The 27,077-nt window shown below is 42.9% G+C and overlaps 2 protein-coding genes across 3 annotated transcripts in view; one reads left to right on the top strand and one right to left on the bottom strand.

Annotated features, from left to right (window-relative positions):
* Nucleotides 1-8,574: 8,574 nt before the first annotated feature.
* Nucleotides 8,575-18,179, top strand: LOC141016925 (KN motif and ankyrin repeat domain-containing protein 2-like). The gene is made up of 9 exons (XM_073491519.1): nt 8,575-8,651; nt 8,730-10,193; nt 12,047-12,098; nt 12,880-13,176; nt 13,357-13,441; nt 14,235-14,454; nt 14,550-14,692; nt 15,257-15,457; nt 17,248-18,179. The coding sequence occupies exons 1-9, from the start codon at nt 8,633-8,635 to the stop codon at nt 17,371-17,373; spliced, it is 2,607 nt and encodes an 868-aa protein (XP_073347620.1). The 5' UTR covers nt 8,575-8,632; the 3' UTR covers nt 17,374-18,179.
* A 2,207-nt stretch (nt 18,180-20,386) lies between these two features.
* The window catches only part of LOC141017450 (low-density lipoprotein receptor-related protein 8-like), a 94,915-nt gene continuing 88,224 nt past the window's right edge, over nt 20,387-27,077 (bottom strand). The window contains exons 16-18 of one of the 2 annotated variants that reach the window (XM_073492176.1): nt 26,400-26,690; nt 25,472-25,540; nt 20,387-23,085 (exon numbers count right to left, since the gene is read on the bottom strand). In XM_073492176.1, coding sequence (XP_073348277.1) covers nt 22,745-23,085; nt 25,472-25,540; nt 26,400-26,690 — 701 coding nt within the window. In that variant the 3' untranslated portion in view covers nt 20,387-22,744. The remainder of the gene's footprint in view (nt 23,086-25,471; nt 25,541-26,399; nt 26,691-27,077) is intronic. The other variant, XM_073492177.1, reaches the window with a different exon arrangement.

Below are 27,077 nucleotides of genomic sequence, written 5' to 3'. Positions count from 1 at the left end.
ACATACTGTGGGATATACATGATGGAAAACAAACATTTCTCTTGGCTCAAGGAGACAAACTGAGCCAGTTGCACCCCAACACACACACGGACACAACCAAAAAAGAACAAGACAGAAAGAAAGAGATGAACTGTAAATATAAGGGATAAAATAAACAAAATGACAGGGAAGGAAACATAAGAGATAATAAAGAGAACTGTCATGTACCTGCCTTTCTCAAAGCCCGCCTTACTTTGTGCATCCATGGGAAGAGTTCACCACATGTAATGCCATCCCAAACCAATTAGCGGGGAAAGGAAGTGGATTTTAAAACCGTCCAACAGCGAGACTGCACTGGTGTTTACATTGTATCTAAGGAGGTGTCCTCACCAAGAATATGCCCATATAGGTCGAGTATGAAAGCAGCTATGATCCATATTTACTATTCTCGTTAGGCGGCATCCTCTTACTACGACAACAAAGGAGGAAGTCAGGTGAAGTAGTAAAAAAGAGCGACGAGTCTGCATAGGGTGGAGGTTGGGGAGGTGTCCATGACCAGTGTGAAAGCAACTAGTGTGAAAAAGTTATTTTAACTTACTAAAGTACGTAGTTAGGTTACTACCTCACATATGTTACGCAACTTCAGTTTGCTTATGTAACATAGGTATATTTGTATCTATACAGTGTTTCCCACACGATTTTGTAAGGCTATGGGGGGTGGACCTCGGCCCCCTTTAGTGAGGTCTGGGGCCATTTTGCACATTTAAATTATGGAAAATATAAAATGTAAAAAAAAAAATCAAATATAACACTGAGCTTTGGCTCTGCTGCCTGATGATTGTTCCAGTCCTCACAATTTACTCTACCACACAGCTCTGGCTATACAGTGTTAGCACAAGCCTATAAACTATAGTCAATACTCAATATCAATCTATTGCTTTTAATCTGGTAGCCAATAAGTCCTGACTTCTAACTAAACCTTGACTGAGAGACCAGATAATCATTGCCTTGTTTTAACATTATCAGTGCCCGGGAGTGCCATGTTAACTATATATGTGCAACTGGGTTATCTCTCCGAGCTGCGGTTCATTAACATGCTGTAGACTGACTGGGAGTGAGAGATGTGTTGGTGAAGAAAGGATGCGAAACGTTGGAGATCTTCAGCGCTTTTATGGGAGGGGAAAAACATGTCTGGATCAATATGAGACCATGGTGCAGCAAATTAGACTATCGCGGTCCACCAGAGTCTCGTTAATTAATGGGAAACACTGATATAACATTAGGAACTTGGATATTTTAAGCCAAACCACAATGTTTTCCTAAACCTAGCCAAACTGCGACTGCATGATGGAGGTCCGCTATTCCTGTCACTGGTACACTGCAACGGTCATGTTGTTTTGGTAACAGTGATATATGTTGTTTCAGGAGTCGCTGGTAATCGATAGAGGAAAAGTCAGTATGATTCATCCTCTGGGAACCACAAATTTCTATACAAAATTTTGTGCCAATACATCCAGTAGATGTTGACTTATAACACAGTGCATAAGTAAAAACTTTGACCTGCTGATGGCACTTGTGGGTCACCAAAGTTGGTAAGGTTCTTCATCTTGGCACCATGAATGTCTGTACAGCAATCCAAATAATAGTTGCGACATTTCCAATAAGACCACAAATGTGAACCTCATGGTGGTGGTAGATGAAAAAGTCACTAAGGTCAGTGTGATTCATCCTCTGATAACCATGAATATCTATACAAATGTTTATGACCTGAAAGAGGATCCATGAAGAATGAGAGGTATGCACAGAGAGAATTAACCCCCATGGGTGGCACCAAGCCCTCTACTCTCCCCCCCCCCCCCCCCCCCCCCATTTACTTGATTATAGAGGACAGAGACCACATAACACTGGATAGGGTTACACATTCTGAAAGAGGGAGGTCTATGAGGCGCTGCATGGTCACTGATGTTATCTGAGAGGATTATGGATGGTACACAGTAAGGTGACTCTGGTACTTTCTCTTACTTCATACCAGATGCTCCTTATTTTGACATGTTGTCACCAAGGTCCCAGAAGAGTTGTTGTCTTGCCCAGCAGGCTACACCTCTGAACTCCTATTGGTTGCTGCCTGAAGGAGTGGGCGTGGCTCTGTATGTCTAGACTCCCACTTGTCAGTCTTGTTGAGGTACACTAGGAAGGCATGATCAGAAGCCCCTCCCTGCTCCCCTGCTCTCTTCTACACACAGGCAGACCCAGCTTCTGTTATGGCAGGGGGCTGCACATTGGCATTTACCAAACAGCCGTGGCATGCCAGCCTTCCTGACAGCACGTCCCCGCCTTCCCAGGAGACAGACGGGCAGGCTGAACTGAGCTGAGAGCAGACTGTAGTGGACTGTCTGACAAACACGCCCTCACATCAGCAAGACAAAGTGGAAGAAACTGAAGCTGAACACATGTCACAAGGTAAGCTCCGGTTTAATATTCATCAGGTATCTCTCAGTCAGCGGAGGACTGTTGGATTGGATAGTTAATCAAAGCCGAGATGCTCAATGTTGACCTTGAAAGTCTTCGATCCGGGACTGGCTGATCTAAATTCAGGGTCAGAAAAGCTTTTGACTCTAAAGTGATTTAACAAATTGTGTGGAGTGGACCTCTGAGCCCGTGCTGAATACTAATCAGACTTCCAGGAGAATAACTTTTCCTTTTTAAAGATTAAATGTTAAATTACATTTACATTTTATTGCACCTATATTTACACTCTGTAGAGAAATGCACTTGAAGCAACAAAAACACACATGTCCACGTGAGCACACACACAAGGCAGCAGGCTTTCTATTTTAACCTTGCCATGTTAACATACCACAGCTTTCTTCCTTGCATGAAGCCCCTGGCAGCTGTTTCATCCTATGAGCTTTCGCTCCACATACCACACAATGAGGCTCAGATGCCACAATAGAAAAAAAAATCTGACCCTGTTGCTGTTGGACTGCAGCCAGGGCAACTCCAGTGGTCCAAAATTGTCAAGGCAAAAACATACAAACTGAAAAAAGATCACAGGATTTGAGGGATTTGAGGGAGTCTTGTTGGAGACAGTGAGTGAGAAATGCGAGTTTGACAGAAAAAAGAAGAGACAGAGCAGAGCAGGAGGTGAGAGGGAGCCAAACTGTTAGGTTTCTAAATCAACTCCGAAACGAAGACAAGGTTGAGAGTTATTCGCTGGAAAAAAGCTGTGGCCTGTACAGCCAAAAAGAGGATGAGAGGAATTACTTTTTCCGGGAATAGAAACATAGACAGGGAAACATGTAGATACTGTACAGGGAGATGGACAGGTACTGGGAAAGAAAGAGACAGAGGGAGAAACATAGTGATTGGCAGAGTACGTGGGGAGAGCTCTGTGTTTTTAAGACTCATTGTGAGGTCCCAAGTTCAGGATTGCGTTAACTGTCTCAAACTTAGAAGGCAGGCATCCACACATTACGGTGGTGCCAAAAAGTGCCTCCGTCCAAACACAGAGTACAAGTAGGTGGGTGGCTGGGACAATGGGATCGAGTATCCAAATTGACAGCTCTGCAAGTTCATCCCACACGAACCCATGAAAACAAAAACAACAAAGACTATATAGAATTCCACTTGCACTTCTTGGAACGAAACGTTAAAGTCATGCTGCTACCAGGCTTACAAGGCAAGGCTAACATGCAGATAATAGTTACCATTGTATTTTAGTATGTTAGCACGCTAATGTGAGCAATTTAGCACCAAACTCAAAGTACGACTTAGTCTGATGGTGATGCCATTCGTTTTTCAAATGTTGGATATATGAAATTTCTTGACTTAATGATGGTGCTGTATGAAAAGTTAAAACTGGGGTAGGCAGTTTTTTTTTGGCGTTACTGGGCTCAGTGGACTGAGCCAAAGCTAGAGTTCTGCACCTTCATTTGTCTGTGTTTTTGAAAATCAAGCCCTTGATGAGAGACTTTGACCAGGTCATTTCAGAAAGAGGGTGTTCCTATTGGCTATGCTACAAATGCAGACGCACATGCAGGTTCCTTCAGATGGTGAAAACCTGATTCATTGGCGGCAAATCCTGCAAATTTCTGCTTTGCCTACAACAGTGTATTGTACAAAACATTGTGAGCACATGGTGGCACTGGATTAAAAGTCAAGGGATCAGCAAAATCATTAGGATGTAACCTCTGGGGACCGTGAATGTTTCATGGCAAACCATCCGACAAAGTGGTGGACCGACCAACCAACATTGCCATCACTGGAGCAATGTGACTAAAAATGAACACGGCAACATGTCTGCTGGTACCATCAGTGACTAAACCAAATGTTAATCTAAAACGATCCCTTTGTCCTGATCTGAGGTTGAAGCATTTATCATAGCTTCATTGGGAGGTCGTCCCTCTTGCTGTGTCATGAGTTCATATTTAATTTGTGGCTTTGGTAAAGAACGCTGTGGATTGAGATGTTGTGATTATGAGGTTTGTGCTGATGCAGGAAGTCTAAAGGGTCTCTGTGAGAAGGGACACACGCAGCTGTTGTGGGAACATAAAGATGAAAAGAACTACGTAAAAAAAAGCCAGTGTCATTTCCTGAACTGAAATACAACAAGAGCAGAATACAAAAGGACATTGATTTTGAAAAATTCACTCCATTGCTTGACTTTGGATCGAGTTCAATGTGTGCAGAGGCAGCAGCACTGTTTGGCTGGGGCCTGTTTGGGGTAAGGCAAATATTTTACGTTTCATTTCTTGGGTTTCCTGTGAGGTGGGCCCACTGCTCCGAGCAAACACAATTAAAACCTGCGCCACGGAAATGTGGAGAGAGTTAGGCAATGAGTCTTGGGAATTGCCCTAACCCTAACTCTGCTATATTGTTTCCTCTGTGGTAACCTGGTCAGAGAGAGGGTTACGAGTACGTCTATATTTATGTGTAAGGAGGTTGTGGGCGAGGCAGTTTGGATTTCACATTGTTTGTCTGAAAGCAGGCAATGAGTGGTCTAGAAATGTACATTTCTGTTTCTGAATGCTTCTGCATAGTTACACAGCGTTTAAAGTTTTGTGTAGCTGGTGGGGATATTTTGATGTTTCCACAAATCAAACAGCAGGTTAAAGGAATCATTTGACACTTTTGGAAATCCACTGATTTACTGTCTTGCTGAGAGTCAGATGAGAAGATTGATACCACTCGCATATCAGTATGATGAATATGATGTTACGGCCAGGAGATGGTTAGCTTAGCTCAGCATAAAGTTCACGAAGTAGCGTGTTGTATGTAATTTGTTTAGTCTGTGCAAATGACAAAGTTGGGTTTTGATTTTAAGGGGAGGGTTGTCCAGAAGTCAGAACCAGACCAGCTGCCCCCTGCTACCAGCCTTTGTGCTAAGCTAAGCTGATCTACATGTAACTTCCTCCTGCTTGTGGTGTCATAGTTCGCCTACAGACATGAGCGTGCTATCAATCCTCTCATCCAACTCTCAGTGAGAAAATGAATATGTGTATTTCCCCAAAATCTTGTCTCTCATTTTTTTGCAGTCACTTATTTCGTATTAGTTCGTTTTCCTGGTCTTGAGATGAAACTCAAGATTCTTAACAGCACAAATGTTAAATAACTTCATGTAAGTGTTTCCATTCTGTTGACCTGCGTTGTCCACTTGATGACGGAGCCAGCAGTGAGACTGATTGAGATGTCTGCAGTAACAGGTGCTCTGCTGCACTGCGCTGAGCTGATTGACGGTCAGTGGTGACTACAGCCTCTGCTCATTAGTAGCCTTCTTTTAATCCTAATGTCTCACTCGCTCTAGATATTTCATCCCAACAAAATTATCTTGTTGCCCTCCCAGTTTGTGTCTCTACCTGGAGGCTATTCTTCTATTAGATTGTAGTGAAGTGAAGACACATGTCTGTGTTTTCTCTCTCGACATGTACTTTAGCTTTACACCCACATGTATGGGCTAAACTTAGACTTGTCAGATGGAGTGCTGAGAGATTCCTCTCTACATCATAAAACCCCGCTGGCATAACAACATACATACTGTATCAGTTTTAATGTATAACACATGCATTAGGTTTCTGTAAGGGCAACAGAACACACAGTGAGATATATTAAACCTTTTTTGTATTAAGAAAAATACGTTTCTCTGTTTATTTTAGTTTAACAGGTGGGGTTTCCCATATTACGTCAATATAGAAAGTAGTAACTGTGGGTATCGGACTCAATCCTTTTTGTCAGTCCGAGCATTAAGTTCAATAAACGAAAACTCAAATGTTACTCACATTCATACTTTGATACTCATTCTTTGAGCATAACACTTTTGAATTTAAATAGTAGTTTTCACAATTTTAGACTACATATTATCGGTCAAAGATCAAACCTCTTTATCTTATTAGAATAAAAGCATTTCCTAAATGTAAGGTAAAAAGTAGGTTATTATTTTTAGATCAGAATCAAAACTCAGAAATAGCAGCAATAGTATCAGAAAATGTCAATACAGAGCCATGTGGTAGCATGTCATTCTAGCTTGATTCTCTCTAGAGCCCGACTGATACTTGATTTTGTTTCTGCCTACGGCGATATACATATTCACACTTGTTTTGTAATGATCCCCCAAATACGTCTATCAACCACTTTGACTGACAACGATATGTAATAGAAGCAGGATATTTGGCGTATCATCAACAAACTTTATCTTCTCAAAATGTCATCAGTGCTTCACTGGGGTTAGGGTTATTATATTTTCAAATACCCAAAGCACCTTTTTTGCATAATGTTCTGAAAAAACAAAAAACAAAAAAACAAGTTTATTATCAGCACACATACACAAACAACTGAACAGGTCGACTACCACTGATTCCCAAAGCAAGATGACGGTTGCCGCAGCAACAGGTATTGCAGACCTTTGCATATGCTCGCAGTTTGGTGAGGTTAAGGCTCAAACTACTTGGTTAGGTTCAGCAAAACATTGTGGTTTGGATTTAAATATTACTTATGTGACTTCAGTTACAAACATACCTACGTATGTAACTTCAGGTGCTTCATGTACGTGATGTAACTTAACTATGTTACAAAGTTAGAATAACTCACCGTTGACTTTTGTTACATACTGGGCACAAACATCCCCGACACCCTCATTAAAGTGCCTTTTCTCTTTTTATATTGCTTTACCAGACTCCTTTCCTTTGCTGCCGTTTCCTTAACAAGAAAAGTAAACATGAGTCATAATAAGTTGCTGTCACAGTCTACATATGTGCCTATGTGTAATTACTTATATTTTGTTTGTGATATTTGCACATCCTGTATGATAAACGCCACCCATCTGTCAAACTAGAAAGGCCAACATGCTTTACCAGACATTGCATACATTGCATGTTTATTCAGGACCTGCACATGTGCACATACATTTGCAGCATGTGTCTCCTATCTCAGTGTTTTATGTTGTGAAAATCTGCACATTCATAAATGTAATTGGCAGATGTGTTGCTGTGTATTGCCTGCCATCAGTGAGAGTATGAATGATGGAGGCCGAAATTCCCAGCAGGGCCATTTGGTGGTGTTTGTCTGTTTACTGCATAGCTGACATTGTTTGGGGCTGCGGCTCGGTGGCTGCGGTGCCTCGAGAGGACAGCAGGCTGCCACAGAGGCTGGTGGTCAGGAGAGGAGGAACATGGGGGGAGGGAAGGGGTGAGGGTGGAAGGGAGAGACATTTCATACTAAGAGAAGGAGGTAAGGGAAGCCATGACCACACGGAGTAGAGACTATTCTCTTCTCTAGACATGTGTCATGTGGACTGGAAGAAGTGAGAGTTAGCAGAATCACAGGGCGGTGGAGACAAGTACTATAAAAGTCATAGACACCACAAATACTTTAAACACAAGGGAAACACATGAGAGGAAAATGAAGTTACAGTCAGAGACAGTTCAGTGAAAGTAAACCAAAGATCTGAAAGAAGACTGTAGACCTAGGTGGAGGCACAGAGAGCAGGATGGGAGGAAAGTAGTGACTCACAACAATAGCTCTCAGTATTTGTGTCTGTAGGAGTATATTTTTCTCCGCTGGCCAGAGCTGCTGGGCTTAAGAGTTTCAAACTATTTTCAGCTCTCCTCCTGGATGGCAAGGCTGTAATCAAGTGAACATCAGGCCTGCCACTGTTGAATAATAGCAGCCTGATGCATGGAAGAAATGAAGAAGCGAGAGTGAGAGTGTGAGAAAAACAGAAGTCTTTGAGAAAAGAAGAGAATGAGAAGGAAGAAGAGAGAGAGAAAGCACTCAAACGTAATTGAATGTTTGTGTTTTGTGCTTTGTGCTACATGTGGGATTACAAAAAGGCAGTATTGCTCTCCAGAGTGATCTTCCATCTGGGCGTAAAATTAAGACTTAGGCTAGTCTCTCACCAGAAATACCGCAGCTAAACCTCAAGTGAATGGCAGTGCTAAAATTCATCTGTTTTCCCTCTCAGAAATCATGAGTGTGTTCATTATTTTATTAGATAACCTCACAATAACCACTTCTGCCACTTGTAAACATGCCCTAAAGTGCTTTTTATATTGCTGGCTAAATTTAATCTTCTATTTAATTTTGTTTTGCTTGTTTTGCCAGATACCAAAGGTCGATCCAGATAATGTGACAACAACTTGTTTGGAGTACTGAAGACAAAATGATGGAAAGACAAAACGGTAACAAAATTCCTGAGACTTTTACTAAACCAGGCATTTATTTTCAATGGATATTAAATTACTGTTTTATATTTACAGGGAATATCTTGCCTCATAAAGCAACAGAGAATGGAGTTAAAGGGAAGCCCCCGTACTCAGTGGAAACCCCTTATGGATTTCAACTCGACCTGGACTTCCTTAAATACGTCGATGACATAGAGAAAGGCAACACAATCAAAAGAGTCCCCATCCAGCGCCGAAGCAAGGGCCCTCGGGCAAGCACTCTTCCCAGGCACCTCAACCCTTCTGGGTGTGGCTACCGCCAGAATGCCTGGGGATCTACTGGAGCTCTTGGCCCGAGGTCCCGACTCTCAGACGCCCATCATCATGGCCACACTTCCTGGGCAAATGATCACAGGTCGCCCCTCTCTCCCACAGGGCTCAAAACGCTGAATGAGATGGAGGCCAGAATCAAGGAGTTTGATGAGCAACCTCTAGGTGAGCACATCAGACCTCATCTCCTCCGTGCCTCCAGTCTGCCTCTCACAGTCCTGCTGAGACAGGGATCAGAATCCACCGACGACCCTGGCAGCCTCCGAAGTTCGAGGGATCACCTTGGAGGAAGAAACATCTCCTGTGAAGACGTCTTTTGCTACCCAGAGAGCCCTCGACCACAGGACTGCTCGGCGCTGTTGAGGCGCCTGAGAGAGGCTCTGGAACGTGTGGGGGAGCTGGAGCTGGAGATGAGGGTGATTCCAGAGATGAGGGCGCAGATCTGCATCCTCCAGGAGGAAAGAGAAAGGCTCCGTCTGGGCCTGAATCCACATATCCCACCCACCCCCTCAATGAATGGATCTGCAGACCCTTACACCTCATCCCACTTCAGCACAGTGGAAATCAAAAGGCCTCGGCATGAAAGTCATATCATGTTTCCAAGAAATCACTGTCAAGAGGACTCTAATCTGACACACGAGTGGAGGACTAGTACAGATCTGGACGAGCTGCTGACGGTGACGTCCCTGCAGGCTAAGGTAGCTGTGCTGGAGCAGAAGCTCCATGAGACTGGTCAGGAGCTCCAGAGGGCATTGGGGTTGCTGAGGGAGCAGCAGGAGGAGAGCATAAATAAAGACGGGAAGATTGAGAACCTTATCAGGAATCCTGGTGTGTGGGTTCGTGCAGAGAGAGTGGTGGTGGACCAGGATGGAGATGAGACAGTGGTGAGATCCATTGAACCATATGATAAAGCGTGGAGAAGTTCAAATGCATTCATCACTGCAAGGACTGTTACCACAAACGGGCAAAGAAGTCAAAAAGAAGAGTCTTCAGATGACGGTAAAGATACAGCAGCGGTCGTCCATCACATCAAGAAGATCAAGAGGCTCCTGGATCAGCAGTGGGAGTGTCTGTGTTCAGGCCATCAGTCAGGAGAGGAGGGTAAAAATCTAAAGCACCCAGACCCCAAAGTCAACTCTCTGCAACAGGAGATGATGGGACTTGTTGACGTCCTCACCTCCTACTACACACAGCATGGACACAGTGATGGAGAGAGACTTCAACATGCAGGTATTGTACATTAAAACCACATCTATTCAGCGGGACTTACAAACATAATTTGATCATCAAGATACTATTGACGGTTGCCCTCAATGACTACTACAAATATGTACTTCAGGCTAAATTCGGACTTCATGTTCAGAAGCAGTGCTCTCACATTACATGTGGGAAGACTGTATCCAATGTCGTGGTTTGGACTTGGATTGGGAAAGAAGAAATCAATCTGTTTGCTACAAGGCAGAACAACCACCGTAGTTTGGCCTAGTAATAATGTTACTTTACCCTTGAAGGTGAACGTCTGTATTGATTAACATAACATCTTACTGATAAAACCTTTAGTCTCAGTTGGTCATCTGTAAGCTGATTGGTTGTGTTTCATTGGAGCCCTTGATTAGCTGGCCATAGTTTAGTCCCACCAAGGTTGGTTTTAGGTGTTTTGAACAATTTTTTTTCAGTTTTTGAGCTTCCCCCTTATTGAAGTGTCAGAAATCCCAGCATGCAAAGCAAAATTAGTAGATGCGAATCCCTGAGAGAGTGTATTCAGTTTGCTTCTCCCTAAAAACACGTCATCCAAGTCTCTAGCGGGCATTTTCAGAAAACTAAACTTGAATTGCGTAAAAAAAATGCAAACATTATGGCTATGAAATAATCACTACCAGTGACATGCACAGACATCGTGAAGGGCTGTTGATCTAATCAGACGAAAATAACCCTCACCTGCTGCCCATGTTAGCCAGCTAGCGAGCTAGCTAGCTAAGATTGGTGCATTTAATGCAATATTGCATGATGTGATGCAAAAGTGACATGCTGTGCATTGTTTAGAAGCATTTTTATTCACACAGCATCTCATTGGTTATACCATTCGTAGTTCATTCAACTGACTCGGACTCAGGGGGTTATGTTTTCACCCATGTCCATTTGCTTGGTTGTTTGTTGTTTGTTGGTTTGTCAGCAGGATTACACACAAAATAAAAATCACAGAATGGATTTCCTTGAAACTTGGATGGTGGATGGGTCTTGGCCCACAGTAGACCTCATGAACTTTTGCGAGATCAGACATTTGTCAACATTTTCTTTAATTTCTCAGGGAACAATGCATGGATCCTGATGGGAAAAGTCAGGATTATTTAGGTGGCTGGTATCAATGAATGAGTACAATTTAAGCTAAAACTATAGTTATACATTGCTATCAAGATATAAGGGACTAGGCTAGACTGAATTAAAGGGAGCTGTTGGATTAATCTGCCATATCATTCAGATGTTGTAAGGTTGTGAAATGAGCCGTGTGTAGTGCAAAGCCTCTGTAAAATAGAGCATAAGTTGTTGTGTCTGCTAAGAGCTGTAGCAACTTAGCAGCTGTAATAATACAGGAATAAGAGCAAGTTTGTGTGTGGCATTTGGCTGATCTTAAAAACCCCCCAGGCTCATTTTTAAATAAGAAACAGTATGTGTCTTCAGAGAGCTGCTAAATGTGTTCAAAGTCGAATCCACACATTTGCCTCACAGCACAGAAGTGTTCAAAACAGCTTTTGTAGGTTTGAGTTTCTTTTGCTTCACTTTGAAAGTCTATTGAAGATGAAGCTTCATTAGGATATTCCAAATTTGACCCCCAATTGACCTGTTACACATAGAAACTGATGGCTGTTGTTGATTTGTGTGGCTTTCTCTTGTACTGATGTAGACTATATTGACTCAGTATTTGTCCTGATGTGTCAGCGTTTGTGAAGCAGCGGTTGTGCCATGCCACGATGATTATGTATTTCATCAGGAGAATTGAATGTTGTTGTTCAAGCTTTGTTTTGATATTTCATCATGTCCTCTGTTTATCTTCCCTGTGGCCTCTAAATCCATCCCGAGGACAGACGGACGCGCCTGGACGTCAAAAAGCCTTCATTCTGGGGGTGTTGATGATGGGTTAGTAAATAACTCTCTCTGAGTTTAGTAGCCTTAAGAGTTTTGATTATCACTTAAACCATAGTTCTGGTTGACAGACATACTAACTCATGGTTATTTAAGCTGCTGCTGTATGGTTGTGACTGAGAAAAACATCATAATTTAAGTCTGAAAGATGAACACCACTCCTTCTAAAGCTGTCAGAGAAGAAAATCGGCGACTCCCACGTCTTAGAATGACATTCTGCATTTCCCAGAGCCTTTGACGAGAGTTTATTTATTACTTCTGCATTAGATTAGTCAGACAAGACGGAAGAGGTTACTGTGACAGTTTCAAGGATCGTTTCCTGAGGCTCAGGGTAGTTTTTTGGCTCAGTATCACTATAATAAATGACATCTATTTAATTGTAATGTGAGTCAACGTAGTGTGACTTGTTCTCTATGAAAATGAAAAACACAAGTGTCATAGCGAATTTGTTTGGACATTTTCTTTTGCCTTCCAGCTTTGAAGCTGTAAAAACCATATATAATGAATAATGCATGAGAAATCTCTTCCAAAAATCTTTGTCTTGTTCCAACATGAGCCAACTCAGACATTGCAGGGGGAAAGTGGTTGGATTCTGTAAATGCTGACATTATAATGGAAGCGGTATAGTTTTTGAAGCATATAAAAACAATATGTGAACTTTGTGAACTCTGGCATGCTAAATTGCTCCGTGTAGATTCAGTTGCCAACATCTGACAGCATTTGGGAAGCGGATAGTTTTAATTTTCTGCTCTGCTCTCCCTTATGCTTTTTAAAGTTGCAAAAGTAGTGGGAATCTGGTCGGACAGAGTGAGCAGAAGGAGCGCAGCATCACCCGGAGGGAGATGGCTGCTGCCCAGGTGGATGCAGACCCGGAGAAGAGACGGATGGAGGGAGAGAGGCAAACGAGCCCAGACAGACAGATGATATCGGTAGGAGCGGGATCAGGGCGGACAGATGGAGGCGTAGCGTCTGTGGAAGCTCAGGCTCTAGAGAAAACGGCCAAGACGAAACCACAGCCCCCAGGAGAACAGATGGAGGCCAGCTCTGGCTCAGAAACCACCACCGGGGGCAGGTGAGAGGACAGGAACAAACGCCTTATCAGTGTTTGTTTGGAAAATGTATTTGTGATGTTTAGTCTTCAGGGAATAGCTTCTGTGTTTTTATTTTATCTCATGGGAATATGTTTTGAATGCTATGAGGCAAAATTTTCCTTCTATCCTCTCTTCTTATGCACACATGCTTCTTCTTCTAGGGAGACAGTGAGTGCAGATTTTATGGCTGCTTGTCAGTTCCTTAAAGACCACATGGACAACATGGATAACCCTAATGGTGACATGGTAAGCAGTTGATTCTTCCACAGGAACTTTCAATCAAATCCAAAGCAACTGATTTATTCAATATTGAAGCCGCTTACAGTAATGACATTTTTATATCTTAAAGTGAACGTAGAAATCTTTCAACTTAACGTTATTTGACCTTAAAGCTGCAATTATAATTATTTTAATATCAACAATGGATAAAATCTCTGTGTGTGAAGATCCCACGGATAATTATCACTCAACTCTGCAGTTCCCTCAGCTCTTCGGAGCATTTTAGCATCTTTCAGCTCATTGTTTTGGTTTTATGGCCGACAACTTGACTGTTTTGATTCACTCTCACCGCTGTCATCAACTATTTTTTGTCTGTTTTCATTAAAACAGCTCATATAACCAATCACACACAACCTACCCAGCACCAAACAGCGGGCAGAGAAAGTTAGTGACTAGGTGGTGAGCACAGTGGAGCGTTTAGCAGCTAAAGAACCAATAAAGTCCAAAAATAGAGCTCTAAGTAGAGGGAATATTGCACTGACATTCAACAGATGGACAGAAACACTACTTGAAATGAATGCTAATGGTGCTCTGTGTCTGCTGGATGTGGATGCTTTAATGTTAAAGGACAGAAGGAAAGGATCTTTGGTGAAAGGGTGGCATGTTTGACCGCGAAGATTTTTTCTCTTGGAAGAAATGTATAGATTTAGGGATGCAGCAGTGAGATGATGTTACTGTTAGCGGTGCAACATTACTTCCGTCCTCCTCAGGCTTGTTTTGGTTTGAGATGGTGTCTTGTATGTCCCCCTCTTTTTTCCAGAGGAAGGCCCTGGTTGTGTTGTTTCAGCACTGGTTCAGTGTGGCAGCAGAGGAGACGTCAGAGGCCAGCAGGTTAGCTGTGTACCTGAAAGAAGTGAAGAAGAGCGCACCTTCACTGCTGGCCTTCTTGGTCAACATGGCTGACGACAACGGCAACACAGTGCTGCACTACAGCGTGTCCCACTGCAACTACGGCATCGTCAGCCTGCTACTGGACACAGGTAAAAGTGTTGTGTTGCCAGTGCTGCTGCACATCAGAGTAGTTGGCTTGTAAACACTGAGAAAGTCGAGTTTTACTTTTTCTTTTGCTTTGCAGGTGTGAGTGATGTGAGCATTCAGAACAACGCTGGCTATACAGCAGTGATGCTGGCCTCTCTGACAGCCCCCGATGGCCCGGGTGGCATGGAGGTGGTCCGCAAGCTGATGGAGCTGGGCAACATTCACATTCGCTCCAGCCAGGTAACACAACCACTGCAAACAGGGTTTAAATGTAACATGAGTAATAAATGCAGTGGGGCTGTTCAGGTGAGGAGTGGATCTGGATTCTGTGCAGGTTGTTTTCCAGTTTCCCAAGTCGTAAATGGAAGATGGCAAACAATCAAACACAATGTTAAAGGGTCATTGCGCTGGTTTTACACATGAAAATCAGTTTACTTGTGATAGAGTACTTCTCAGCCTGTAAAAAACGTAACTCTGAAGGAGGTCTGAGGTGATAACCTTCATTATGTCATTAAGGGTATATCAAATTGGGCTATTGGGCTTCAAAAGATGTGAGATTTTAGGAGGCAGCAACTGAGCTGCATTATGGGAAAAGTAGGATGCAGTGTTTTGAAGCTTGACACACGGGGGGAAAAACATGATCAATTTTGACCATCAAATGTAGTTTTTATAGTGTGTGTCCCTTTAAGCATTCTTTCACAAGACACTAAACATCAAAAGATGACATGTGGTAAGTGCTAGAAGGAAGTGTCAATCTCTAAATTTTCCTTTTTGTGCGTCCGTCCTCTTGTCCGTCTTCTACAGACGGGCCAAACAGCCCTACACTTGGCAGTGAGACACGGGCGAGTTGTGATGGTTCGCCTGCTGCTGAGCTGTGGAGCAGACGCAAACATCCAAGACAGCCTGGGAACCACGGCCCTGATGTTCGCATCTGAGAGGGGCCACACACACATCGCGAGGCTGCTGCTGGAGAGGAGCCAGTGTGACCTCACCCTGACTGACAAGGTGATTCTGCAGCAAAGTTTTGTGTTCATTTTAACCACCACCAGTGTGTGATGTGTGATACAGGCAGCGTGTCGTCTTGTCTATGGTATTAGTTGTTTATGGTCATTATACCAAAGGAATCACAGTTAATTGAACAAAAAAAAATCTCCGAAAAAGGAAAATCTACATGCAGCGTCCCCGTCAAAATAAATTTGAGAGCACAGAGCGATGACTCAGACTCCATTTCTGTTATATCCTGTTATATTTATTAACAGAATGGCGTATCTACTTTTCTATTCACAGGACTGAACAGAAAAAAGGAGCTTAGATTTATGAAAGCTGGAATGTTTTGACTGACACTGTGCGGACGTGGGCGGACTGACAGTCTGGATTCAGCTGAATAGAGCTTCCCCAGGATTAATCAGGGCTACAGTAAAACAAATCTCCCTGGGCTGAGATGAGCTAATCCGCTAACAGTACCTTATCTGCCAGTCTGGAGCGAGTAGAGGCAGAGGAGAGAGCAGAGGAGCTGATGCAAATGCATCTTCTACTTTATATACAGTCTGCCCTTAAAGTGGAGTTTAAGAGGGAAAAAAGACCATCAACCGCAGGCGTCCTAACTCGAATCTACATGTTTCACCTTGACACAAACTCAGATTAATTAGACTAATTAATTAAGTCAGATGAAATTAAATCTTAACCCATTTATCTAAAGGACTGAAAATGCAGCCTTGCACATACTGTAGCTTTGTTAATTTGTCTTCTGGGAGCCTTAATTCTGCACCTTGAAACTTTTCACATGAAAACAAGACTACAGCCGTGCTAGTGGCTCTGTGAAACTGTAAGCACAGAGGTGCTATGAGCTAAATGCTAACGGTAGCATGACAATGACAATGTTGATCTTTAGCAGGTAAATGTTTCTGTTATCATTTGCATGACAAAATTTAAAGATGCAATATGTAATAAATTTAGTCGAAAACATAAAAAAATGAACAAAAAATTATAAAGCATGTAAAGAAATAACAATTTTAGCATTATGACGTCGATGCACAGCATTATGTCACTGAGATATCGACTGAAGCTACTATGCTAACAACCCAGCCCTGGCCCATCTAGGTCCAAAGCTCCCTTGTTAGCACTGTAAGCGCCAACACACCTCTGATGCTCCAAGCTCACAGTCTGCTACAGTTCTAGTGATATGCCGTCCCCTGCTTATTTTGAGTAGCCTATGGATTTGACAGGTTGCAAATTCTTACATATTGCACCTTTAAAAAAACCCACAAAATAAAATAAAAAAAAGGCCTCATGAAGAAAAGGAGGAGAGGAAAGGTCATGGGAAAAATCATGGGATCACTGAAGAGTGTAGGACTGTAACGACTTGGTGCTTAAATATAGCAGCACTTTGAGCTAAATGCTAATGTCAGCATGTTAACATGTTGATGTTTATTAATTATGTTGTTTACTACCTTCATCATCTCAGTTGAGTTTGTCAGTATGCTAATATTTACTAATTAGCATTAAACACAAAATACAGTTGAGGTTGATTGGAGTGTCATTAGTCTTCCAGTTCATTTAGCCACAGATTAAAGTTTTGGATATTCTACATTTTGACCTGATAATGGTGTTAATGAATATCCTGTGAGGAAAATAAATGTTTGTACCAACAAAGTGAGTGTGGACTAGAGCAACGCTGCTAGCATGGCTAAAAATAGGTGTTTTTAAGTAAGCCTGTGTCTACTTTAATGAGGATTCAGATGGATTTAAGTTTTGCTCCTTCTTCCTAATTTCCTTTTTTCTTTCTTTTTCCTCAGCGTGGTCGAACTGCACTCTCTATCGCCATGCAAGGTTCCCACACGGATACAGCCGCCCTCCTGCAGGCTCATGCTAAAGCTCGGGCTTTGGACTGGAAAACTGGAAAAGAGCCTGCAGACATATGATCCTCCCACATGTGCTCTCTTCTGTGAGGCACTTCAAAACTTAATGTTGACACTGTGTGCTTGGGTTGAGCTGTTGCTTTCTCAAAACTGTTTCTGAATTCTTGACGTCTGCACGAGCATAAGCTTGAGTGTCCGATGGAGTGATGCCATTATAGCAAGGCTATAAATCATCAGCAAAACAGATAAAGCTAAGATGTGTCATGATTGTTGATTCCGCATACAGTAAATGTTTTCTATTGCTTTTACTGTTGATGTTCATAGTTAGTTCTGATCTTTGCACATCTGAATAGCAGCTTAGCTTTGCAAACTATGCAATAAAAAAAATATTTATTGTGATATGTTTAATGTATATGTTGACCATTAACTGTGCTTATAATTACTATCTTAAAGGGGCACTATGTAGTTTTGGAGAGGAAATTCAAACTCAGAATTTTAAGGTATGAGAAATCATCAGAAATATTTATTTGTTCTAAGAGGAAAATATGGTCCCCAGAACACTGTTTGAAGCTAGAAAGGTGGCAGGGTCCGCCAAATATAAAGTTTAAATATTTTAGTTTAGGCTTTAAAAAAATGAGTCAATGAAGCTCTTTCTCTTCTGATTAAAATGTCTTCCCCACAACTACATAGTGCTCCTTTAGGTCGCTTTTATGTTTTTAGAGGAAAATTATAGATTGCTATATGCAGTCCTGCAGCAGCTGAGCACTTTTTAAATACAATGTGTGTAAAATGAAAGACATGCCAAATATTTGTCCCATGCTGCATGCCAAAAACTGAAAGAAATAAACATTTTGCTGCCAGTAAACCAACCTTTTGATTTTACGCTAGAAATCACTAGAATGATGTATAGACTGCCTGATTTTTAATAAAATGATGGCGTAAACATGCTCTGAAATACAGTAGTTGAGCTGTCAGGCTAAACTTAAAACACGGTCATCAGCTTTGTTGCTGTAGTGACAACCTTGACCAGCAGGTGGCAGAGCTCCTCCATTTCACTCTCATCACTGCCAGCTGAATCAAACACAATAACACAGAGAGAAAGCAACAGTGTACATAAATCTGGAAATTCTGAAATGAGCATATCCGAGGGATTAGATCTAATCCCTTTCAAGTGTGACAGACAATTATAAACATGGCACCCACCGAATTGTACTGACTCCGCCGTGAGAGAGGACACAATGAGATTCACCTGCGGTCCAACTGTACGGCAGCTGCAATCGCCCCAGTCAGACGTGAAAGCAGATGTGTTTGAGTGGCCTTTGTTCCTCTAACCCCCCTGGGAAACAGTGAGGGCCGGAGCTTTAGTCTTTCTGCGAGGTCTTGAGATTATGTTGGTGAGATAAGACAAAAAGGATTGAGCGTGGAGATGGGGAGGAGGCTGGATTTCTGTCTGACAGAGCAAAGCCACCTCATTTCTCCTGAGGATTTTCTCCCGGCCCGGCTGACTGACTGTCCTGCTGCTTTAATGACCCTGAGCAAATACATATCCTCAGAAAAAGAGAGAGTGATGGATAGATGGAGACCAAATATGCTGCTTTTCTATCACTCTCATGTCACATGAAATACAGCATGAGCACACAAACACTGCAAAAAAGTGACACGGTATGGAAATCAGTGCTGCTCCATCAAAATAACATTATTTGCCTTGAATAGATGACTCATGTTTATAGATGAACTGGAGGATTAATGCGTTTTCAGTTTGTATTCATGTGTAGGCACAGATGTATAGGAGCAAAAACACCATCCCCCACCCAAACAGGCCTTCACACCACACGTATAAAGGACATAAAGAGCATCTGTGACACCTATGTGTCTGCTGCAGGAACCAGTGAACTAATAAAAGGTACTTATTACATAATATCCTAATGTGCAACAAGGAAGAGTTTGAAGGCACTGCTCTGGTTTAATAACGATAATGGACTGGATTTATCTACTACTCTGTTGGCTGATGAATCACTTTATAAGTGGATGAATGTGAAAAGCAGCTCAGTCTGAATGGACTCTCCAAATACTCTAAGAGCAGCTTCTTATCTGCTTAACATGCAAACCTTTCTCAATTCAGTACATTCAGGAGTTTTTGCTGCTACAGCCGTACTACGCCTGGTATGACCAGTAGACTGTAGTAGCTGATATCAATTTATTAATTAATGTTATCAAGAGATATTGTTGTAAAAAATTACATCATTCATGAACGTTTTAACTGAACCAGCAAGGATACACGACAGAAGCCTCCACTGAAGACTGTGAGCTTGACAACATCATGACATATAAATACATCTGTGCATTTGACAATGGCGGATGTCCCTTTACATGATGCCTCAGAAGAAAAGGGCGTCTAATTACTCTTTTATTATACGTTTTTGTTAAAAACATTCAACAATGATCGACAGAATGTGAAGAAATGACGTTATGAGGCATATGTATTATGTTGTAGAGATATCTACAAGCATGCTGTGCCTAGCTGGTTAGCATGCTAACCAGCTAGGCACGGCCCGTCCCGGTCCAACGTTCCTATGCTAGTGGTCTAAACAACAACACTCCTTTGGTGCCCTGTCCTCCCAGTCTGGACCACTTGAAGCGCGGTTAACTGAGCTAACTAGCTAACTGCAGCTACAGTTAACAGTTACTCTTGTGATATGCTGTCCCGTTTTGTTTTGAGTATGAATTCGACAGGTGGCCAATTCCTAAATATTGCACCTTTAAATGCATTTCCTCGTTTCCTCTCCCTTTGCATGGTTTCCTTGCGTCTCTCCATGCATCTTCGATAGGAGGGACTGAGATGCAAGGAAATGACACCAGTGAGGGAAACACGGATGCAAGTTAAGAGACCTGGATGAACCCTATGGGGACCAAGCTGACAAGGAGTGGGTGTGGATATAACGTCTACACATTTGTAACATTCTGCTTATAGTTTTAGTTCATTCTTGAATGTCTTAACTAACATTCTTACACCTTTAATGAGTCAGTCTGTGTGAAATTGTATCTTTTAGATGAAAATGAAACAGCACACATGAAGGAAATTTTCAGTCAGATTTTATATACCAATATATAGAGATATTCAAAAGTAATCCATTACAGAAAAGCAAAAAGTGGAACCAGTTTGGTCTTAAGTCTTACAGTTCATCTTTGCATGTACAGTAGCTGGCTGATCCCTGTCCTTTTCATGAAAAATACTAGAGGAGAATGAAAAAGAGTAAAACAAAAAGGCATAAATAAACAAAAATCAATCATCTCATTAACACCAAGGTTGGGAAGTTAAGGTTGCAAAGATGTGGGAGTTATTCGTGGAGGGGATACCATGTTGTTTACGTAAAGAAAAAAACGGTTGCACACAAAAGAGGATGCTAAATGATGCACAGCAAGAAACAACACAAACCACTTTGGTGGATAATTCAGATTTCGTACAATCAGGGAATGCAGTGCTCTCCTTTTATACAAATAAATTAATATACCTGTCAACACTTTATCTAAAATCTTATGTACAGCTTCTCTTTTACATAATTGTATAATACATTATCAAAAACCTTATGAAAACATATTTACAAATCAATGAATCAAAAAGCACCCTCAAAGCTTCTCCAGTGTCACACACTGTCTCTGTCTCTCTCTCTCTCTCTCACACACACACACACACACACACACACACACACAAACACACACGCACTTACACACCTGTGTATCCACACACCTTCATACATTGTTTTCTTCCATGCAATACACAATACAGAAGGCATTCTAAGAGGGTTGTGCAACAAAGAGCATACAAAACAGTTCAAATATGGCTGTGGGATGAACGTTAGCACTCACATGCATAATAATGAACACACACACACACACACACACACACACACACACACACACACACACACACACACGGACAAGCGCGCGCACACACACACACACACAGACTTTTAAGGTTTATGAATGGAGTTACAGTGTCAATGACGGGACTAAAACAGCATGAAACATGTTCACTGATTGGACAATTTGGTCTCAACCTCAAACATCACAGTCTGATTTTTGTTTTCTGTGGTTTCATCACATGACGGCTCGTTTTCATCATGCTGCCACCAGCTGGGCCCTCCCACATAGAGCTTTCCAAAACTGTCTGCTCAGATATCGGCCCTCTCAGGAGGAGGCTGTGGAATCCAGCTCGCTTTTGGTGAATGTGTGCGTGCATGCACGTGTTTGTGTGTGTGTGCGTGTAACTTGCCAGGAACAGTGACTGGCTGCATTGTCACTTGGTGAGCAATTATGCATGCTGTTTGTGTTTTTGGAGGGCAAGTGCTCGTTGTCTCCGTCCTCTGGAGAGCAGCATGAATTAGCTATCACTGCACCCCGTGTGTATTTATGTGTGCATTTGTCACAGAAGCAGGTGATCAAATAAAATTCCTAACACTGGAGGGTTTTCGTCAACCACGTAACACTGCAGCCTGACTAAAAGCTGCAGTCTATTGCTTTTCTCAAACCATTTAACACCAAACAAGTCACGATAAAGAAGACACAACCTCCCTCTAACCTCAGCTCATAGAAAACAAAAGGTCACGTCCATTTCCCTTCTTTCCAGTCTGCAAAACCTGCTGCACTCTCTCAAAATCTGGGGTGTTGGAGGTCAAATAAGAACATTAACCTCTTAAATGAACAGTGTTCAACTGCTCGCTGAAATGTGAGACAACTCACCCTGAAAAGCTTTCCTTTGAACCAGAGAGAAAGCACATCATGTGGGTGGTAGCTGTTCTTTAAAATTAATCAGAGAGTGGAAAAATCTTACAAAGAAAAGCCGTTATAAATGACAAAACACAGCTCCAGTAATGACTTTTATGATTGATTCTAACATGAATCTGTACAGATTGTCCCATCAACGCAGATGCTGTCCCAGTTTCGGAGCTCCTCCTCGCTAAACAGTGTTCCCAGAAGGCCACGGCCCACCAGGAATAACACAAAGCCCAAATTAATACATCAAGGACGAAACAGAACCTCTCACTATCCCTGTCACAAAATGCAAGACACACCTCACTCAGTCATCAACACAAAAGAGGAACCAGTCTGACTTCCAGTTTAGGTCAATGCAGGGAACAAATTATAACACACTGATAACTCTGTCATTAACTCTCAACATTTACTGGAGAAAAAGTAGATCCAGCTCCAGCACAGCAAAGGTATGAAACAATTATTTAAAGAATCATGTTACTCTTATGAAATCTGCTGTTTTTCAAATGGAAATTGGCATAGGACATTGGCTGTGAATGGCTGCATGTAACACTTGATGATATGTTGTTCGTCCCTTCTGCAAACTTCAGTCCGAGTCACCCCTGACCCCACTGTGTGTGCGTGTGCCTGAGCGGCCGTCTTCCCTGGAGTCCGCTCTCGTGGGTCACTTTGCAGTGGAGAGCATGGGCTGCTCAGTGTACCAGTGAGTCCCTGGATCAGGCATGCTGCCCCCGAGTGGCAGGGCGATGAACTGCGGGCAGGTGCCGCCTCCTGCACCCACGACTCCCATGTTGACGCCCTGCGGGTACGGGTGGTGGTGCGCGTGGTGCCCCATGCCGTCGGTCCTCCCGATGTGGATCTCGTCCTCCTCGCCCTCGCCGGTGGTCTTGCGGTAGACGGGGTTGTCGAAGTTCATGCTCTTGGTGGAGTTGCGCCGCCAGTTACGCCACACCAGGTAGACTCCGGCGCAGACCAGCCCGAACACCACTGTGGCAACGATAGGAACTGCATGCGTTTAACACACAGCGGCAGGGACACGGGAAGGGGGAGCGTTAATGAGGCATAACGAGTCCATGGCATGAAATGAGAGGCACACAGAGGAGCAGAACAGGCATGCGGGGGACAGAGAGGGCAGGGGGGCAGCGACAGAGAGGTTGTGTGTGTGGGCGGCTTGGCTAAACATCAGGTCAATGTCAGGGTCATACACCAACCGACAGATTTAAAACACAGACTCTGAATCAGCTGTGGGAAACACTATTAGTGGCCTGGCTGTGTAGCAAATTAGTTTTAAACTATCCTTCGGGGAGCAAAAATTCTAAACCATCACATTCCATCACAATCTCTTTTTGGCAACTCATCCACAGCTAATGTGTCCTTGGATAAGCAATTTAATAAAGCTTTATTAAATTACACCAATAAAGCATCAATAAAGCTTTCACGCTTTAATGGCGTCTTTTTAACTCTCCGGTGGGTCTGAGAACAGACCATCCGCACTAATTGGCTGATTCATTTTGTTTCATTCTGGTGTTGTTTTGCTTTTGCTTGTTTATGCGTAAACATTAATATACTTTACAAAGATGCACAGAAGAGTCTACATCAATGGTAACATTTACACATGTACAGTACGTGCTATTTTTCTAAAAGTGGTGTCAAAAAAGGAGCAGCTTTATACGAGACAAAATACTAATACTTCTTCTACTAACTACACTGGTAAAGATGCTACTCCCATTGCTTTTCTTGCAAGACCTGACCTGCTTCACTTCTGATCGGTTGCCTTCGTTAGTCGCGCTGGTTAGATTTAGTCATGACTGAGTTAACAGTTTGACTCAAACGTAGAGGCTGTATGGTGTGTAGCTCTGGTTTTCCTCGTAGTGCTGATATAGCAGTTTATGAGCCGTAGTTTCTCTGGTACACACACCGACCTCTTTACGCGGACAAACACAGACACAACCTGTTTACACCAGACAGCCATTGAGCATACACTCAGGAAACAGAGCACTAAGTAGCCAATTCTTCTCTCATTTGTCTGATTAAACAGTACATTTATGGTGGCCCACTGACATCTCTCCCTCCCTCTTGTTTTCCACTGGACCACCACGGTACCTAACGGTGTGTGGACATGAGAGAACAAGATGGACTTTTTGTTGTCAAGCGATATAGCAGGGCTTCTCAAGTTGAAAAATGATGGAGGGAGCAGAGCCCTGGAGTAACAGGACAACAAAACTGTCGAGGCTTTTGTCACGTGGAAATGGTTGATAGCAAAAAATAGAATTACCGCCTCTTTTGTATTCCTGCATGCATCAGTCAAGTTGCTGTTCCTGAGCTATGGTGTTGAATAACAGCCAGAACATTTTTCGTAGAACATTATGATGTCCAAGTGAAGTTGACCATCATCATTTCATCATTGTGTCTTATTAGACATTGTGTAAAGTAATAAATAATCGTATGAATTGTTGAGTAGTGTGTTTTGTGTGGTTACACTGGCCTTGACCCTCAACCTCTGAAATATAATAAATTCATTCTTGAGTCCAAGTGGATATTTGTGCCACATTTGAAGAAACTATCTCAAGGAGTCTTTATACAAAAATGAGACAGACGGACTCGAAAACATAAAAAAAGATAGACACAAGCCAGTCACAGGCAGGGTATGGCAGATAATGCAAGAAAAGCATTGGGATCCATGGTAACAGGATATACACCAGTCTTTTAGCACAGTGTTATGTATGTAGCTATTGAGTTTTATATTTTCAAAGTCAGCCACAGGCAGCATTTTCAACAGGTCATGGAGTGAACATTAGATTAATTCACTTCTAAGGTACGACTGATAAAATCTGCTGGCTACAGCGGCCATTTCAGCCTACTGAATAGACAGTTGCCAGCTAGAAATGAAAACCCTGCTTTTGTGTAGTGCTGTCTGAAATCAAGGAAATTGGACTGGAAAATCTGCCAGCGGTGCGAAGTGCATACTGTATGTGCCGTGCCAGAAAATAAGGTGCTTGACAGGTGAAGGAACAGTACAGTAAAGTGAGAAGATATTTTCTGTAATTTTGGTGCATCAACCTTTATTTCCTTTCTTTCTGCACTATTGTATGCTAAATACACACTGACAAAAGGTCTACTGACAAGTCTGGCTGTAGCAGAACCCAACACAACAACACAGTGAGAGGTGAATAATGCAGTGTGGCAGACGCACAGAAAATGACTCCTGAGGAACGTCAGCGAGACAGACCTGTGGGCCAGGCTTCTCTCATGCTGCCACAGCAGGCTCACTGTGAATGGACTACAAACAGACTGGCCACGGGCAGCAGGTAGACTGCAGGTAGACTAGGCAGCCCTGGAGGCCTCGAGTGTGGAAGCACACACAAAGACAAGAAGGCTCCGGGTGACTTACCGATGGGGATGACCACTCCCAAAACAGCCACTGTCAGGTTCTCGCCCAGGAGGAAATGCTCGCTTCCAGCTGAAGAGGGGGAGATGGAACAAGAGAGACGAGTCAGAAAAGACAGCGTTGCGAGAGGTTAAGAGTGAGAAAGCGTACGGGATGAAAAAAAAAATATGTGAGAAATAGAGTGAAAGATAAAGCAGGGGAGGGCAGGATGGGGGAGCCGGTGGAAGAGGAGGGAGATAAAACAGAGAGGCAGGCAGTGGGTGATCATGCGTGCACGGCTGTGAGTGTTTTACAAAGAGAGACAGATAGTGAAAAGAGCGGTCGGAATATAAAAATGAAAGAGGGAGAGGAAAACGACGTTTTCTGAGTGCGACCTTGACACTCACCCTGACCTACACTTCATCCATCCACGCTCCATCCGGCTCCACCTCACACTCATTTACATAACACATACTTACCGGCGCACTTATTCATGTACAGTCACACAAGTGCATGCACACAACAACCTACAGCCCACACAGAGCACAATTCACGGAGGGAAAGGCGACATTTTCAAGGCGAGAAGGAGCCATCCATCACTCCTATCAAAGTCAGTCGAGCGTGGTTGTTAGGGCTTGTCAGGATCTCACTTTAATGTCATCATTACAGTGAGGGTTAGGTTGTTAGCTACATTATAAGTGTGAGTAGGACTATAGGACGTGGTACTTGGCAGGAAATGAGGACGCTCAGGTGAAAGTGCCGCTTTATCAGAGAATTATATCTTGTTAAGTCCTGAATGGGCCACTCTGCCCTTTCCAAATCATACAGAGGACCACAGGGGTCGGATGAAAAGTGTTAATCACATAGTGCTGGATTTATGTAGTGCTAAATGGGACTTATTTGCAGTATTTTCCACACATGGGCAACATTGATAAATATTCTGTCAACTTACAGTGTTGAGAGACGCTGCTGTCCCCCGCAGGTGTGGTGGAGACGACCATCGCGGTGGCAGTGGAGTGGGAGCCCAGCGCCTTTGACTCCTTTGACGACACAGGCTTGAAGGTAGAGATGGGTGTGAGGGGATCAGGGGCACCAGAGGGAGCTGTGGTCAGGTGGGGGGTAGCGTCCGCCTGCGATACTCCCCCTGAGGGAGGTGGGAGGTCTTCGGCAACAGTCGCTCCGGTGCCAGGTGTGAACCCAGCGGGAGGCGAGGCTGTCGTTGTCGTGTCATTTCTTGGTGCTGCTGCAAGGAAAGGAGTACAGAAGAAGCTTTCACTCAAGAAACTGAACTTTGTGATGTGTTAAAGCTCCTGGAAATGTGGTTTCACATCTGATGTATTTCTCTACAGCCTTAAAAGACTAGTTTGATGTTTGAAGAAATATTCTCCTTCACCTTCTTGCAGAGAGTTAAGGCAAATGCTGGTCTAACTTCACAGTTTGCCCATTTAAAATGAAGTTAAAGCTGGGAAACGGTTAGCTTTGCCTGGCATAACTGTTAACAGGGAGAAACAAGGTCCATCTACCATCACCTCTAAATCTAAAGTGGAATTGATCTCTCATCGAATTTTTGGAAAGATACAAGAAAAAGTGCATTTCCTTAAAATCTGAACTATTCCTTTACATACTCACA

Source organism: Pagrus major, chromosome 21 (genome assembly GCF_040436345.1).
Source record: "Pagrus major chromosome 21, Pma_NU_1.0".
Classification (NCBI taxonomy): Eukaryota; Metazoa; Chordata; class Actinopteri; order Spariformes; family Sparidae; genus Pagrus; species Pagrus major.
The sequence above is the reverse complement of the archived record's forward strand: the minus strand, read 5'-3'. Positions and strand labels throughout refer to the sequence as shown.

Bases quoted from the DNA above. Each gene is read 5' to 3' on its own strand.
- LOC141016925 (XM_073491519.1), top strand. The intron at 10,194-12,046 runs GTATTGTACATT...TCCCGAGGACAG, and splicing joins AGAGAGACTTCAACATGCAG to ACGGACGCGCCTGGACGTCA. The intron at 15,458-17,247 runs GTGATTCTGCAG...CTTTTTCCTCAG, and splicing joins ACCTCACCCTGACTGACAAG to CGTGGTCGAACTGCACTCTC.